This window comes from Crassostrea angulata, unplaced genomic scaffold (genome assembly GCF_025612915.1).
Source record: "Crassostrea angulata isolate pt1a10 unplaced genomic scaffold, ASM2561291v2 HiC_scaffold_199, whole genome shotgun sequence".
Classification (NCBI taxonomy): Eukaryota; Metazoa; Mollusca; class Bivalvia; order Ostreida; family Ostreidae; genus Magallana; species Magallana angulata.
In genome coordinates, this window is record NW_026441752.1 from 6,318 (window position 1) to 20,479 (window position 14,162).

Here is a 14,162-nt window from a genome sequence, read left to right on the forward strand (position 1 = left end):
TTTAAAAAATGATCAAAATTTACGTGGATTTGATTAAATGTCTAGATGGTCGAGTGGTTAGAACCATGGCCGCTCACTGCCAGTAGCGTAAAGGTTTTAGAGGTCGTGAGTTCAAAGCCCCGCCCCGGCGGAGATATAGTTCTAATATAGTGAATTTCGCTCTGCTGCAGATGTATTTATTTTTATATCAGCAATTCAAGTGTATTTTCAAGAAGATTATATAGGAAATTGCATACTCTAGTATTTGCAGAAATGCCTGGTAAGGTACCCTTTTTTTTTGCAAGAAAGCTTGTCAAAGTAGTAGTAAACCATTAACAAAAGTTATCTAAAATTGAGGAACGTGTCGTCTGACCTTAAAGACAATATATGCTATTATATAAATAGTGCCTGTTTTGGAGGGTAACTGTTGAAATTGACGCCCCGAGAAAACCATTGTCAGCCTACACGAAGCGGAGGTTGACAATGGTTTCGATAGGTGTCAATTTTAACAGTTACCCTCCTAAACAGGCACTATTTATTATATTATATTGACTGTCTTAATTTAAAACAAAAGTCTACTGTTTTTATACAGAAAAAAAGTGAATTCTACAGCGAACCGTACGCGCATAATTTACGTGCATGTAACAATTCGTTGTGTTGCCCGTTGTCAAGTGTGTTGCTAATGCTGAGGGTAATAGAACGGATTACCAAATGTGTCTTAACCAATATGATTTCAGTATTTAACATGGAAGTATAATAATAAACTGTGTACTTATAAAAATGCCCTAAAAAAGAATTTAAAACTACATTATGTATTAGTCCGATGACTTGATTTTTTTAAGCGTAAATATTTAAGACTTCTTTCTTAAGTACACGTATCATGTTTTCATAGCAATATCACTTTATACTACATTTTATCACTTCAACACTTTTATTATAAAAGTCTAGACAGTTAGGTACAAAGTTATGTTTCAAAGAATATTTTATTTCATATTTAGTATTTGAAAATTAAATATCGAGTAAGATACCTTTTTATTTTCCCAATTCTCTACCTTACCTAAGATAAATCGATTTTGAAACCATTCAACGAGATTAGTAATGTTACAATATATGTTTTTTTCAGTTAATATTGCCCTAAACAAACCAGCCCACCTGCAGCACCCGCTGAACCCAAATAACAACACACGCAATGCGCGTAATGCTGTTGATGGGCGCAAATCTGACCCTACATGGGAAGGGGGTCAATGTTCTACATCGGCTGGCAGAGAAACCGCAACCTGGTGGGTGAATCTGACAGACATTCGCAGCATCCATCACATCAACATCTACTATATGGTTGGGGAAAGACCATGGGGTATGAATATTAACATATATCCTTGGTTAGCCTAAACATTAGCATATAACATATTAATGTGATTTTGACTTAGTTTACGGAATCTTATCTTCTCATTGTACTGGTACTGTACCAGTTATCGGCTAATACCAGTTATCGGCTAAACTGAAATTCGGGTCTATAGCACGCGGATATCCGAGATTTTTTAATTCAGTCATCTGTTTCTAATAAAGAAAAGTAGGTTTGCTTGAAAACTTTCTTCAATATGTTTTAAACATGAGCTTTAACTATCATTGTTTACCGCTGATTTACATCTTTGCACGTTCAGCTGTGGGGGAAGTGACGTAATAAGTTAAAAATAGAATATGGCCTCTTTGTGATACGTAATTATATCCTTTCTTTGATTTGACATATAATATCAGTGCATATAACATTTATAAAGAAAAGGAACTCACTGAATTCCGAGAGATTCATGGCGCAGTTGAACGCCTGATTGTATAATTATGCATTGAATAGCGTACGATTGTGTGTATTACCGTATGATGATAAAATAATAATTCTATGAGTTTAATTTATGTATAATAACCCCTACGACCTATAGGCTGACCCCGCAAGGGACATAATTTAATCAACACTTTGCAGAACATGTACAAGGATTTTACTATGTTATTATCACAAAGCCGATAACTGGTACAGTAAATCATAAATCCTAGGCAAATTCGGGGCTTGCTAAAACGCTCAGAAACAATATGTTTTGGGTTATAAAAGATGATATTATCTAACCAATGAATAAATAAGGAGTTCACAATTTTAAGTATGAAAAGCTTTATTCCAATATATCAAGAAATAAGGAAACACGAAAAGAAAACGTAAAATTATAGCCGATAACTGGTACAGTGCCAGTAGCGATTTAATAAAAAAATCAAAAAGTTTTATTTAAACAATGTAAAATAAAACAAATAGCTTGGTTATTTATAAAGTATAAAAATGAATAAAACATGTGTTTAATAGTGCATTGTTATTAAAATTCCTTATTTAAGCCGCTTTCCCTATAAAATAGTTTGTGTTAGCTTCATAATTTTATCATCTGTATGTGTTTTTACTGATTAACCGATTGATTATTAATTTGGTTTTGTCTTACTGTATGTTTTGCAACATTTCGTTTTCAGGTGCATCCAATCTCTTCACACCGTCCTTTTTGGGACTCTCAGTGTATGTATCCAACACAACAGATAAATTACAAGGAACTCTGTGTTTCAAGGATAACATTTTTACAGTAGACACTATACCTGCTAACCTCACCATCACTTGTCCTGTACACGGACAATATGTCATATACTACAACGAGAGGTTGTCCAGTGTAACCTACCCGAAGGGTTATTCTCCATTTGCTCAGAGTGACCTCTGTGAAGTCGAAGTGTATGGTGAGTAATGTATACGTGTATCTTAGAAAAACAAAATGATTCTTCTTAATAAGGGTGACGGGTTGGGATGGGCATTATTATTTAAGTCTTCTTCATTTGTGAAGTCATTGACTTATTTTTGTTTCCATTAGAAACTGTTTTATGGTATATCAACTTGTCATTTCACGAAAACCATAAATACAATTTAATAACGATCAGCATTTTCATGTAGATATCTTTATTTCATTGTAAACACTGTTGGATATAATCACCCCTTCTTGCATTCGTGTAAATAACAAAGAAACGGCATCATTACCAATTTATCGCTAAAGTTTATCACAGAGGGTACGCTTACATTACTTTCACAATCATACTTATTAAATATTATGGAGTCAGTCAATTGAAGGGAACAGAAAAAAAACTTTGTTCTATGAATTATAATGATATCTTGCATTAACAATTTGATTTACTGATAACCTCGATGAGTTACAACAAAGCATTAATCCACAACGAAATTAAATTACTCATAAAATTATTTTTTTTTAAGTTATGAGTACAACAACTATGAGTACAACAAATAAACACTTTCAACTGAAAATGGAAATGCATAACTTTGAATAATTTGAAATAATTAAAAGAAAATCCCTTTTACTTTTTAAACTTTGATAAAGATTCTAGAATTGTCGCGGCGGACTTTGAGTAGTTTTGAATAAGCCAAAACAATTCATATGATCTTTAAAGTATGTGGAGATTTACTTATTTCTGATAACAATTTATTTCAAACTCATAGAACTAACGAATATCACTTGTATTGAACACATAAAACCTGAATTTGACAAATGAAACACTGAGTTAAAAACATCCGTAAAAGTTCAAATGATGTAAAAACAAGCATATTCGAGACTAAAATACAATAACATTACCTTTTCAAAGGATGTCTTTCAACTGAATACTATGGAACTAAATGTTCAATACCCTGTCCAGATGTCAACTGTGAATATTGTCACATAGATACGGGCACCTGCCAGGGCTGTAAACCTGGGTACAAAGGTCATCACTGTGAAGCAGGTAAACTGTTCACTGATTTTGAATATTATTGCACCCTTTGAATTACTGATGTTAATAGATAATCAAAAAAACCCACATTTTAATTAATTAGATTTTTTTCATTCATTATAGGATGTCGTAAAACAAATTAAACAATATTGTTTTCGCATATTCTTAAAAACAAGATAAGTCCAAAACGTTCATGGAAAAAATTAAACCTTTTATGGGTAACTTATAAAACTTTTTAACCGGGACAAATATCGGTAAACATCGTTAAATTTTATCTGTTCTCTGACATTACATGATTACGCTACAATAACCGGTTTCTATATTGTTCAGTGAAGCCAGTTTTACAGCACCTTTCATATATCATAGAATTCTCGTGTTAATTTCTACAATATTAGGTAGATAGATAGATAGATAGATAGATAGATGTAAAACATATGAAGTCATTAAATCTTCTCATTTTGCGATCAGGTTGTTCACATGGATTCTTCGGACAAAACTGTGCCAATAAATGTAATAGCACATGTACAGGCTGTAATAGTGTCAATGGCAGTTGTGATACGGGATGTATCCCAGGATGGACGGGATACTATTGCAATGAAAGAGATATCATACCAGGTATTCATGAGTTTGATTTATCCTTTCAATACAATGCGCTTTATCATATAACTGATGTCTTTAATTTACATGTACATGTGCGGATTTTCCAAAAAAATAACCTTAATAAATGTGAAACCAACTGTTTTGATGATTTATTTGTATACTGTTCTGGTACATTCATGTTCTCAGATGGATATCGTCCTGATTCATGCATTTGAAATTAGGAAATGTAAATTGAATAAAAAAACTAAGTTAATATATCATCACTTTTAAAAAATTTGATATATTTTACATAGTTTGTAGAAAAGGATCATATGGAATAAATTGCAATGAAACATGTGGCCACTGTCGAGACATAGACCAGTGCTTTCACATCAATGGTACTTGCTTAACTGGTTGTGAGTCTGGTTTTCAAGGAGACTTTTGTAAAACACGTGCGTATATGTTTAGTTAAGATAATAATAAATCTGTGTAATAATTCAACACAATTAGGGCTGAACTATATGGAAAGGCGCTGTCTATTCCCTTTTGCCCTTTTAAATTAAAATCAACTGTTTTTAAAAGGATACATGTAAAACATGTTTTAGGATTTCACATAAATAAAGCTAGCGATACAATTGTAATAACTGTTAACAAAAAATAGATGTATGTGTAACATTATGTTCAGGTCGAACAGAACAAACTAATAATGACAATCCAATGAGTTCAAACTTCTCGGCAAAATAAGGTCCCTCTTGAAATTACTTCATCAACTGAAGTCTGCTTTACTCAGATGTATCGGAAATTGCCTTTCGTAAATCAGTCGGTGTTTTTTTCTTTTCCTCAGATTGTTTTCTAAACAGCTGATTCATATTTTTATGTTTTTGTGATACAAAAAATTAAAATCAAAAAGAATTGTTCGGTACAAGGTAAATTTATCCGGATAAAATGTTTTAAAATATCCGGACAGAAGATGTTACCTTGGTCAGGATCCCGTTTCACTAAAAGGCGTAAGATACGACGAAACTTAAGTTAAGCCTTAGGGCGTACTCCAAAATTTAGTCCGGCGTAAACTGCGTATCACTAAGAGGCGTATACCTGGCCGTAAACACTAGTACGGACTAAGTTAAGGCCAGACGTACGTCCTTGACAACGAGCTTATGCACATGCGCAGACAGATGAGAAACAAAAGAAAGGAAGATAGATATAGTAGTAGATAGATATATATTCTTTAGATAGATAAAAAGATAGAAACTTGTCAATAATTGTGTTTGCGTGAGAGAGAGAGAGAGAGCACCGTAAAGTATTCAGGCATACTAATCCTTAAGTGACAAAATCACACCGCAAAACTTGCTAAAATGTTTTATTTGAAAGATATATTTGATGAAGCATATTGAATATGTTCATTCAAAATTATTAACTCAACAGAACTATTTTATTATCGATATCTACGGTGATTTAACCATGCTTCGAACACCCTTGGAATTTCTCTTTTGATCATGCGTCAATTATGGCCAGAGTATAAATATTTTGTTCATTAAATTTTCTTTTCCTCGTGCTATATCATTGAAAGAAAATCAGTGATTTTGTTTCAAAATAGAAAATATAGCGAATTAATGTAGCTTTTTAACCATGGATTGGACAATATTAAGCAAGCATTGAAAATTATACAACATATACTAAAAATAACGAAATTTTAATATTTCACGGAAAAAAAACGAAAACAAGGAAGAAGCTCAGATAATTATATTTATTACTTTTATACTAAGATTTGTGTCAAGTTTAATTTTGAGCAAAAATAACCTAGGAAATAATTGATGAATTTCAAGTCTATTCTTTTTTTACACAATTTGTTTCTAAAGTAACAAACGATTAGCACATTTACGTTTATTTGTAAATGTTTCACCAAAGTTATCAGATCCAAGGTACAGATGTATGTGTCAGACGTATGGTGGACTCAACATAAAATACCCAAGTACACTTACATGTGTATTTAGTATATTGAAAGAGGTTTCATATAAATTTGAAGTTAAGAAAGAGTAGGTGTATGTAACCTAGCTAGCTACGAAATAAAATCTATTTAATCTGGAATCAATATTTTGCATCGGTTGTATGATAAATACATTATCTAATATTAAAAAATAGGGACTTTTGACGACTCTAAAACATAGTTTGAGCTTTCATCATATGTTGGTATTAAAGGGGCATGGTCACGATTTTGGTCAAAGAACTCGGTCCACAATATGCCTCATTTGGCCTAGTAAATTTGAAAAAATTACACAAAGATTTAGAACATTTCTGAGGGAAAATTTCCCATCTATATCAGAGTCCAAATCAAAATATGCACTAGTTTCCTTTCACCGGATGTTTGCAAATGTACACTAAATGCCTAAACCCCACCCGGTTCACCATTTTCCGGGAAAATCTTGAAGTATCACTCAATTCAGTCGTAAAATTCACCAAGGCGCATTCATTACGGCTCAATTTTATTACAGAAAATAAAGATATAATATCAATCGAATAAATTACATTCAAAATATTAAGCCGTAAACAATGCGCTCATATCGGGAAAAAAAAATACAACATTCGCGGCAACATCAAAGTTGTCGTCTGGAAGCTGTCAAGATCAAAAGAATAGCGTTATGTAACGAATACACGAAAGAGGGCATACCTTTTTACTGGATTTATAATAGTTGAAGGTAAGTGTTTTTTCTATTATTCTATCGATCATTTGTTCTATAACTGAAATCTTTATTAAATTCTGTAATCTTTAAATAAATATATCATAATTAAACAAACTTGAGAAGAGAAAAGTCACGTCACCCTGTTCACATTTTGAGCACTCCGGGATTCATGACGGTTTTCTTCCTGGCTTATTTACATTTTTGTTAATATCAGTCCTAGAGTGTATACATGTATAGTAGGCATGTATAATTTTATAATAGACAGTTTATTTTCTGTGCTTCGTACAAGTTCATTTAAACGTCCTTCTACTCTCATACATATATACACCAACGCGCTCTGATTTAGCACAGTAGAATATGCTCTTTATTTCCTTATCCATTTTCACTTTGTCATTAAAAATTACTAAGCAAATCTTCTATATACATTGACTAAACTTAACCGAGATTAAAAAATATACATGAACTTTTCATATTAAAAAGAAAAAAAGTTTCTTTCACTTTTTGTTCATGTAAATGACAATAAAACTCATACAAAAGGACGAGAAAAAAAATTCAAATGACTACTTCAGATAAGGAACACATAGAGATAAATGTTGTTTATTAATTTTCATCATAGGTTATTTTCTATGTGATATATTCGTTTGTTGTTTATTTTTATTTTTTTTTCAATAAAGGGCAATAACTCGAATTGGCCTATCGTTACAGGCGCGGATCAACAATTTTAACTATATTAAAAAAAAACCCAATGAAAATGAATTTCTTTATACTACACTGTACAATTACCTTTATTCAATATTGTGGAAATGAACTTGACAACAGGAAATGTTTATCAATTAAAAAAAGAAAATGAACAACATCAAAACATCAGCATATTGTGACCCCCCCCCAATTTTTTTTTGGTGTTATTGTTAAGCTACATAAAATTTTCAAATTAATATGATTTGCAGCATATTCTTGTATACATTTTATAGTCTGTCTCATGTTACAGTTTCCAGCCATTTTTTATGAATTTTTAAGATAATACCAGTACAAATACCTGACAAATTGAAACAAGGGGAAAATTATATATTTGTCATTTACAATTTGATTCTTCACTATTTTTACCTGAAAAAATTAACATGAAAGAAAACTAATTAATAATGGAAAATGTTTAAATCTTTCTCCATTCCAAAGTATTTGGGACACCTTGCACACTTTTTCAACTTACTCATCTTGGTACTCTTCATTTTGTTTGCAATGCAACATACCGGCAGACTTTCTTATTTTGGTTGTTTATTAAAACTCTAAACAGAAGACGGGTGTTTAAGAGCAGAAAATCCGGACTTTTTCATTTCAGTAAATTGACTGATTGGTAATTGGTTTAAAAAGGTATTATGATTGATTGATAATCAAAATATTAAGAAAAAAAAATGGTGGAAGCAGAGACTTCAGACAGAATATAATACATAACTGTGTGTTTTTATATTTTCCCTTAACATTGTATTTTATGAAAATAAATATTTCAGAAATGCCAGGTTCTAGTAAAAAACACTATGGCTGTTTCAACTGTCCTAAAAGAGTAAGACAGAAGGATAGGCACATAATTTCGTCTAGAAGTAGAGCTTTTATTGCCAAATTAACAGGAAGGACTCCATCACACAGTGACTTTCTCTGTAACAAATGCAGATGTATGTGCCAGCATCACATCAAAAACAAAACCAGTATCCCAAGCAGGGTACAGCAGGTTCCAGCACAATCCACTGAAGCTCCTCCATTCAGTCCTCCATCCATTCCTCTCCCATTTCCCAGCACATCTAGAGGACACGCTTCATGCTGCATGTGCAAGCGCCAGGGTCCAAAGCTGGTTGTAGTTCCAGTAGGTGTAAGAAATCACATCTTCATCACTTAAGAGGTCATCATCCCTGCTGGAGCTGGCTGCTGTCCAAACCACCTACAACAGAACATAGACGATTTCAATCCTTTATCTGATTCTACTTTGTTTAATAAGACAGGAATCACAGAACTAGTTAAGTTTTTGCGGAATGAGGTTTTAAAGAAGGAGAGAACGAGATTAGACTTTGATAGCAGCGGGAATCTTGCTTCAACAGATTACCAAAGTCTGCTTGGAATTCCAAAATCAGCCTTTGAGGACTTACTTAAGTATGTTGAGGGGAAAGTGAAGGTCACTCCAGTAAGAACAGTGCGGACAACCTTAGCCATATTTCTAATGAAATTAAGAGGAGGGGAGTCAAATCGAATTCTGTCCACTCTATTCAACATATCCAAATCCAGTGTACATAGAGGTGTGAAATCAATACGGACAGCACTGATGAATGGTTGATTTGTAGCCGAAAATCTGGGATTTGGACATGTTACCAGGGAACAGATAATTCAGGAGCACACAAGGCCTTTGGCCCAGATGATTCTTGGTGATACAGTTTCCCAGCCAGCAATACTTGTACTTGATGGTACTTATATATATATATATATATATACACAAAAGTGGCAATTTAAAGTTTCAACGACAGTCATTCAGTCTTCACAAAGGACGGCCACTGGTGAAGCCAATGATTATTGTATCCACAACAGGTTACTTTGTGTCAGTACTGGGTCCTTATATTGCTAGAAACAATGATGCTACAATCCTTAACCACATAATGCACAGCAACCTTGAGGACATTCGGAGCTGGGTACAGGAGGAGGCCATATTTGTGGTTGATCGTGGATTTAGGGATTCCTTGGACTGTCTGGAGCAGATGGGGATTAATGCCAAAATGCCATCGTTCCTGAAAAAAGGAGATAAGCAGATGTCGACAGAAAATGCAAACACCAGTCGATTAGTGACAACGGTATTGAATATAATTAGTATCAATATATCTTTCAATATAAGATATATTTATAAAATAAATTAATGCATGTAACCTACTTATCTAAATAGTACCATTTATGTTTGAGTAATAAAAGAAAAACCTATTAATAATTATGACTATATGTTCCATGTTATGTTTCACAAATACGTTGGGTTGTTGAGTCTGCTAACGCTAGGATCAAGCAATGGCGTTACCTAAGACACATCCTACCTTCCAGTCAAATTCCCTACATTGGTGACTTTGTCAGGATTGTATGTGCCATTTGCAATAGGCAAGTTATTTCCAAATAATATAATTATATAAAGATGAATATATAAAAATCTACAGGGTCTTTTATTTATGAAATCAAAACTCAAACTTGCTAGATTTTAAATTGTTAAAAAATATTTTTAAAAATTGTACATGTATTTCTGTTATTTTGCAATGAATATGTAATACAGTTTTATCGACAAATAGATGAGGGATTTTTCTTCTTTAAACTTTTAAGCCTTGTATTTTTTAAAATACAGTTTAGTTAAAAAATACAAACATGATATACTCATTACTCACTTCTATTTTACTTTAATTTAGATACCTAAAACCCCTTGCTAGTGGAGACACTGAAGAAGACCAGGCCCTTGGTGCAAAAATGGTTTTTCTTTCCAAGCAGGTGAATACCCTTCAGCAACATGTAGAAAAAAACCATCTAGACAGACGATCAGTATGCTGGAAGGAGGTTGATGACTTAATGGACTTTCCAAACATGGATGAAGAACAACTTAGAGCCATCACATGCGGTGAATACCAACTGCTTCTATCACCATCCTACGCCCAAGAACAGGTAGAGGGAGACTGCAACATCCAGGTCCACAGAGAGGAGCCAGGCCTTCTTCGTGTAAAACTGCAGAGTCGTCACGTGTCATCAAGATCCTACCTATTGTGGATACAGTATGGTGAGGGTGAAGTCAAGGCTTGGTACTGCAAGTGCAGGGCTGGTGCTCGTGTTGTGGGTATGTGTTCCCATGTTGATGCCATCCTTTGGTATCTGGGGCATGCTCGCCATCAAAGAGATGAGAAACTGGGAGTGCGAGACTGGGGAGAGTTTGTTGATGATGCCACACTGGTGGATGACTCTGACAGCTCCAATGAAAGTGATGAAAGTGGACCAGAGGAGTAGATGTGTGACAAGTATGTCCAGTTTAAGTTGTACATTTACCTGTACAGTTCTGTTTTTCCATTGTATGTTGACTTTGTATGAGAAACTAATGTTTTGTTTAATTTTTCAATCTGTACTGATGAGAGAGAGAGAGAGAGAGAGAGAGAGAGAGAGAGAATGAGAATGGACATATATCTTATTGATGTGTGTAGAGAGTGAGAGAAAGAGAGAATGAGCATTCATCTTATTGATGAGAGAGAGAGAATAAGAGAATGAGTATATATATTTTATTGATGAGAGGGAGAGAGTTATCACTTGTGTAGCAGGAATGGGTTCAAGTCACGTTATGTATTCCCTATTTGCCCCTACTTTTGTTTCTAATAATAGTTGGAAGTTTCTAGTTAATATACTTACTTCCGTGGTTACTATAAATAGGTTTGTTTTGCCATATAGATCGATAATAATCCTTCACACGTGTTCGATCATCATAGGAAATGTCCAGTTTTGTTTATACTTTTCGATTGGTTAATATACCGGAAGTAACCTTTTTCGGGTGGGGCTAAATACAGTCAAAGGTCATACCCCTACAGTCTATTCACTAGATTTAACGTTATATTTTTCTATTGTCGTGGTTGCTATATAAAGCCCCGAAATTCGTAGTTTCTTGGGGACTTGTTAAGCATTGATTTGCTGTAAGTTTCTCACTTCTCTAACATGGTTTATTAGGTATTTAACAGGTTGCACCCGTTAGGAGAATAATTTGATCATTTTGTCGTCGTCATTTGCTCCTGTTGAATTATTTTTGGCCCTTAAACTAAAAGTTAAGTGTTAGGTTCTTATTAAAAGGGATTTTTGTATTAAACCTAGGCCGTTCCCGCGGCTAGGTGGGCTAGCGTTCCCGTACGCTAGGATGGGGGGGGGGTGATTTTTGTTGATGATTTTGATGGTGGTGTTCATAGGGATTTTTGATAGGAATTTTTGATAGTAACATTTTTTTGGTTTATACTCGGCAGGAATTTACCATTGTTATAATTATTTTGTTTTTGTTATTTTCTATAAAGTCGTAAATAAATATTGTTGTTTGTTGAAGCTGGTGTTTTTCATTACAGTGTGTTGAACGGTGTCAAAAGGTGAAACATATATATTCTTTAACTTAAAATTAAGACCAAGCAGAATCTCAAATCATAAAGAACCTGGGAAATAAATTATAATACATAGGAAACGGTAAACATATTTCAGAGTGTGATTCTGACCCAACCCGTCCTATTACAAAAATGGTGCCGTCTACCAAGGATTTGAGCCCGCTGTATTTGGCTTTTTGAGTGATTTTTGGGTTGTTGGTAAAACCACTTGTGTATTTCACGCCCACGTATTTTTCAGTCAGCTGTTTTGTTAAAGCCTGTTTCAATAAACATAATAAAAATTCACGCTAAAAATGGATAAAGATTCGCGATTTGAAAATTTAGCAAAACCTCAAGATTTTTACGGTGTACCAGATGGTCAATCAAAGCAAACTTTTGTTGATTTAGATGAAGTTTATAAGAAAAGTCCACGTGCTAAAATATCTGACAGAATTCTAAAAAGTGCCGAGTCGTACATTGCCCGTGCGCCACGTGTCACAGAACCTGATGTTTACAGAGCACCTGTTCGAACAATGCATGACACAATAGAAGAGACAGTGTTTTTCAATGACCGATATTATCCGGACACGAGTGACTTTGTCGATGAAACTACTTTGTCGCAATATGATTTAGAGTTAACAGAACCTAAAGAATATTCTGGGACTATAAAAACAAAGAGTGGGTTACGCGTACCTGATTCAGAATTTCTAAGGGAAGATATTAGAAAAGAACTTAGACAATTATTTTCAGATTTTTCAGGTATTTCAGAAAATCCCGACACTTCGAGTTATGATCCAAAATTTCAGAGTATGAATTTGGAAACTGAAAATAAACATGTTAAAGACATTCGGAAATCAAATCCTGAGTTTGTTACAAGTACTCCAATTAGTTATGGAGATAAATCTTCATTTTCAAATCAAAATAAAATGCCTAAAACACCGGCACGCGTACACTTTGACTCGACGTCCGCAGATTCCCGTCAATCCCGACGCGACATTCACTCGCGTGAGAGTTCAAGAGATACTTTGGACAGAAGGTTTTCACAACCTGGTACTCAAAGACACTCTGTTTCAACTCTCAATACTAAACCGTCCTTGCATGCTTCTCAATTAAACAAGAGTTCCCGAATAAATGAGAATTTTGAGACTCCGCGCCGAATGTCAAATAATCAGACAAGGGGAATAACTCCTACGAGATTAATTCCGCAAGCAATGGCACAAGAGTTACCTCCTCGTGAACATTTTGTAAATTCTCATAGGCTTTCAAGAAAAGAAAAAGAACCTCAAATTTATGATGGTACAACAGACTTGGAAATTTATTTACAGCATTTTGAATGGGTTGCTAGGTACAACAACTGGACAAGTGCTGAAAAAGCACAACAGTTGGCCATTAGTTTAAAAGGGGAGGCTCAACAAGTTTTCAGAGATTTGGACCCTTGGGAGATTAGAGAATTTAATGACATTAAACAGGTTCTCTTACAGAGATTTAACCCTCCTGGTCGTGAAGCAGCATATCGATGTCAATTTAAAAATCGCAAGCGCATTGAAACTGAGAGCATTTCAGAGTTTGGTTATGCACTAAAACATCTTTCAGCAAAAGCGTACCCACAATTAGATAGAGTTGCTAGGGAGACTTATGTCATTGATCAGTTCATTTGTGGTCTTAACCATACTGAAATAAAAAAACATGTTCAATTTAGACACCCTAGATCTGTTGATGAAGCTATTACATTGGCTATTGAATATGAAGCATTTGAGGGGCCCAAAACAATTCTCAGAAAACCTTTGAGTGAAGAGAAAAATGTGCATGTTATTTCGGAAACTCCGCAAACTTCTTAAAATTCTGGGAAAGATTTGGCTTCCATAATTTCTGAAGAAATGGCTAAACTTATGAGTACGCTCACATCTGAAATAAGATCAATTAAATCAGAAAGATGGTTTAAGTGTAAATATTGTCAAAGGAGAGATCACCCTCATTGGAAATGCCCAAATAAACCAAACTTTAACAGGGATCAAAATAATGTTCC

The 14,162-nt window shown here is 34.0% G+C and overlaps 2 protein-coding genes across 2 annotated transcripts; both read left to right on the plus strand.

Moving 5' to 3' along the window:
- Positions 1-1,102: 1,102 nt before the first annotated feature.
- LOC128169737 (cell death abnormality protein 1-like) lies at positions 1,103-5,094 on the plus strand (the record flags this gene model as incomplete). The annotated part of the gene is made up of 5 exons (XM_052835825.1): positions 1,103-1,333; positions 2,482-2,736; positions 3,649-3,783; positions 4,665-4,793; positions 5,036-5,094. Coding segments are annotated over 5 exons (809 nt in total), but the record flags the coding sequence as incomplete, so codon positions are not given.
- Positions 5,095-7,938: 2,844 nt separating this feature from the next.
- Positions 7,939-11,036, plus strand: LOC128169738 (uncharacterized). Its single transcript, XM_052835826.1, has 3 exons — positions 7,939-9,857; positions 10,022-10,151; positions 10,451-11,036. The coding sequence occupies exons 1-3, from the start codon at positions 9,476-9,478 to the stop codon at positions 11,034-11,036; spliced, it is 1,098 nt and encodes a 365-aa protein (XP_052691786.1). The 5' UTR covers positions 7,939-9,475.
- The last annotated feature ends 3,126 nt before the right edge of the window (positions 11,037-14,162 follow it).

Bases quoted from the DNA above. Each gene is read 5' to 3' on its own strand.
- LOC128169738 (XM_052835826.1), top strand. From the start codon at position 9,476: ATGGTACTTATATATATATATATATATATACACAAAAGTGGCAATTTA. The intron at 9,858-10,021 runs CGGTATTGAATA...GTTATGTTTCAC, and splicing joins CACCAGTCGATTAGTGACAA to AAATACGTTGGGTTGTTGAG. The intron at 10,152-10,450 runs GCAAGTTATTTC...ACTTTAATTTAG, and splicing joins GTATGTGCCATTTGCAATAG to ATACCTAAAACCCCTTGCTA.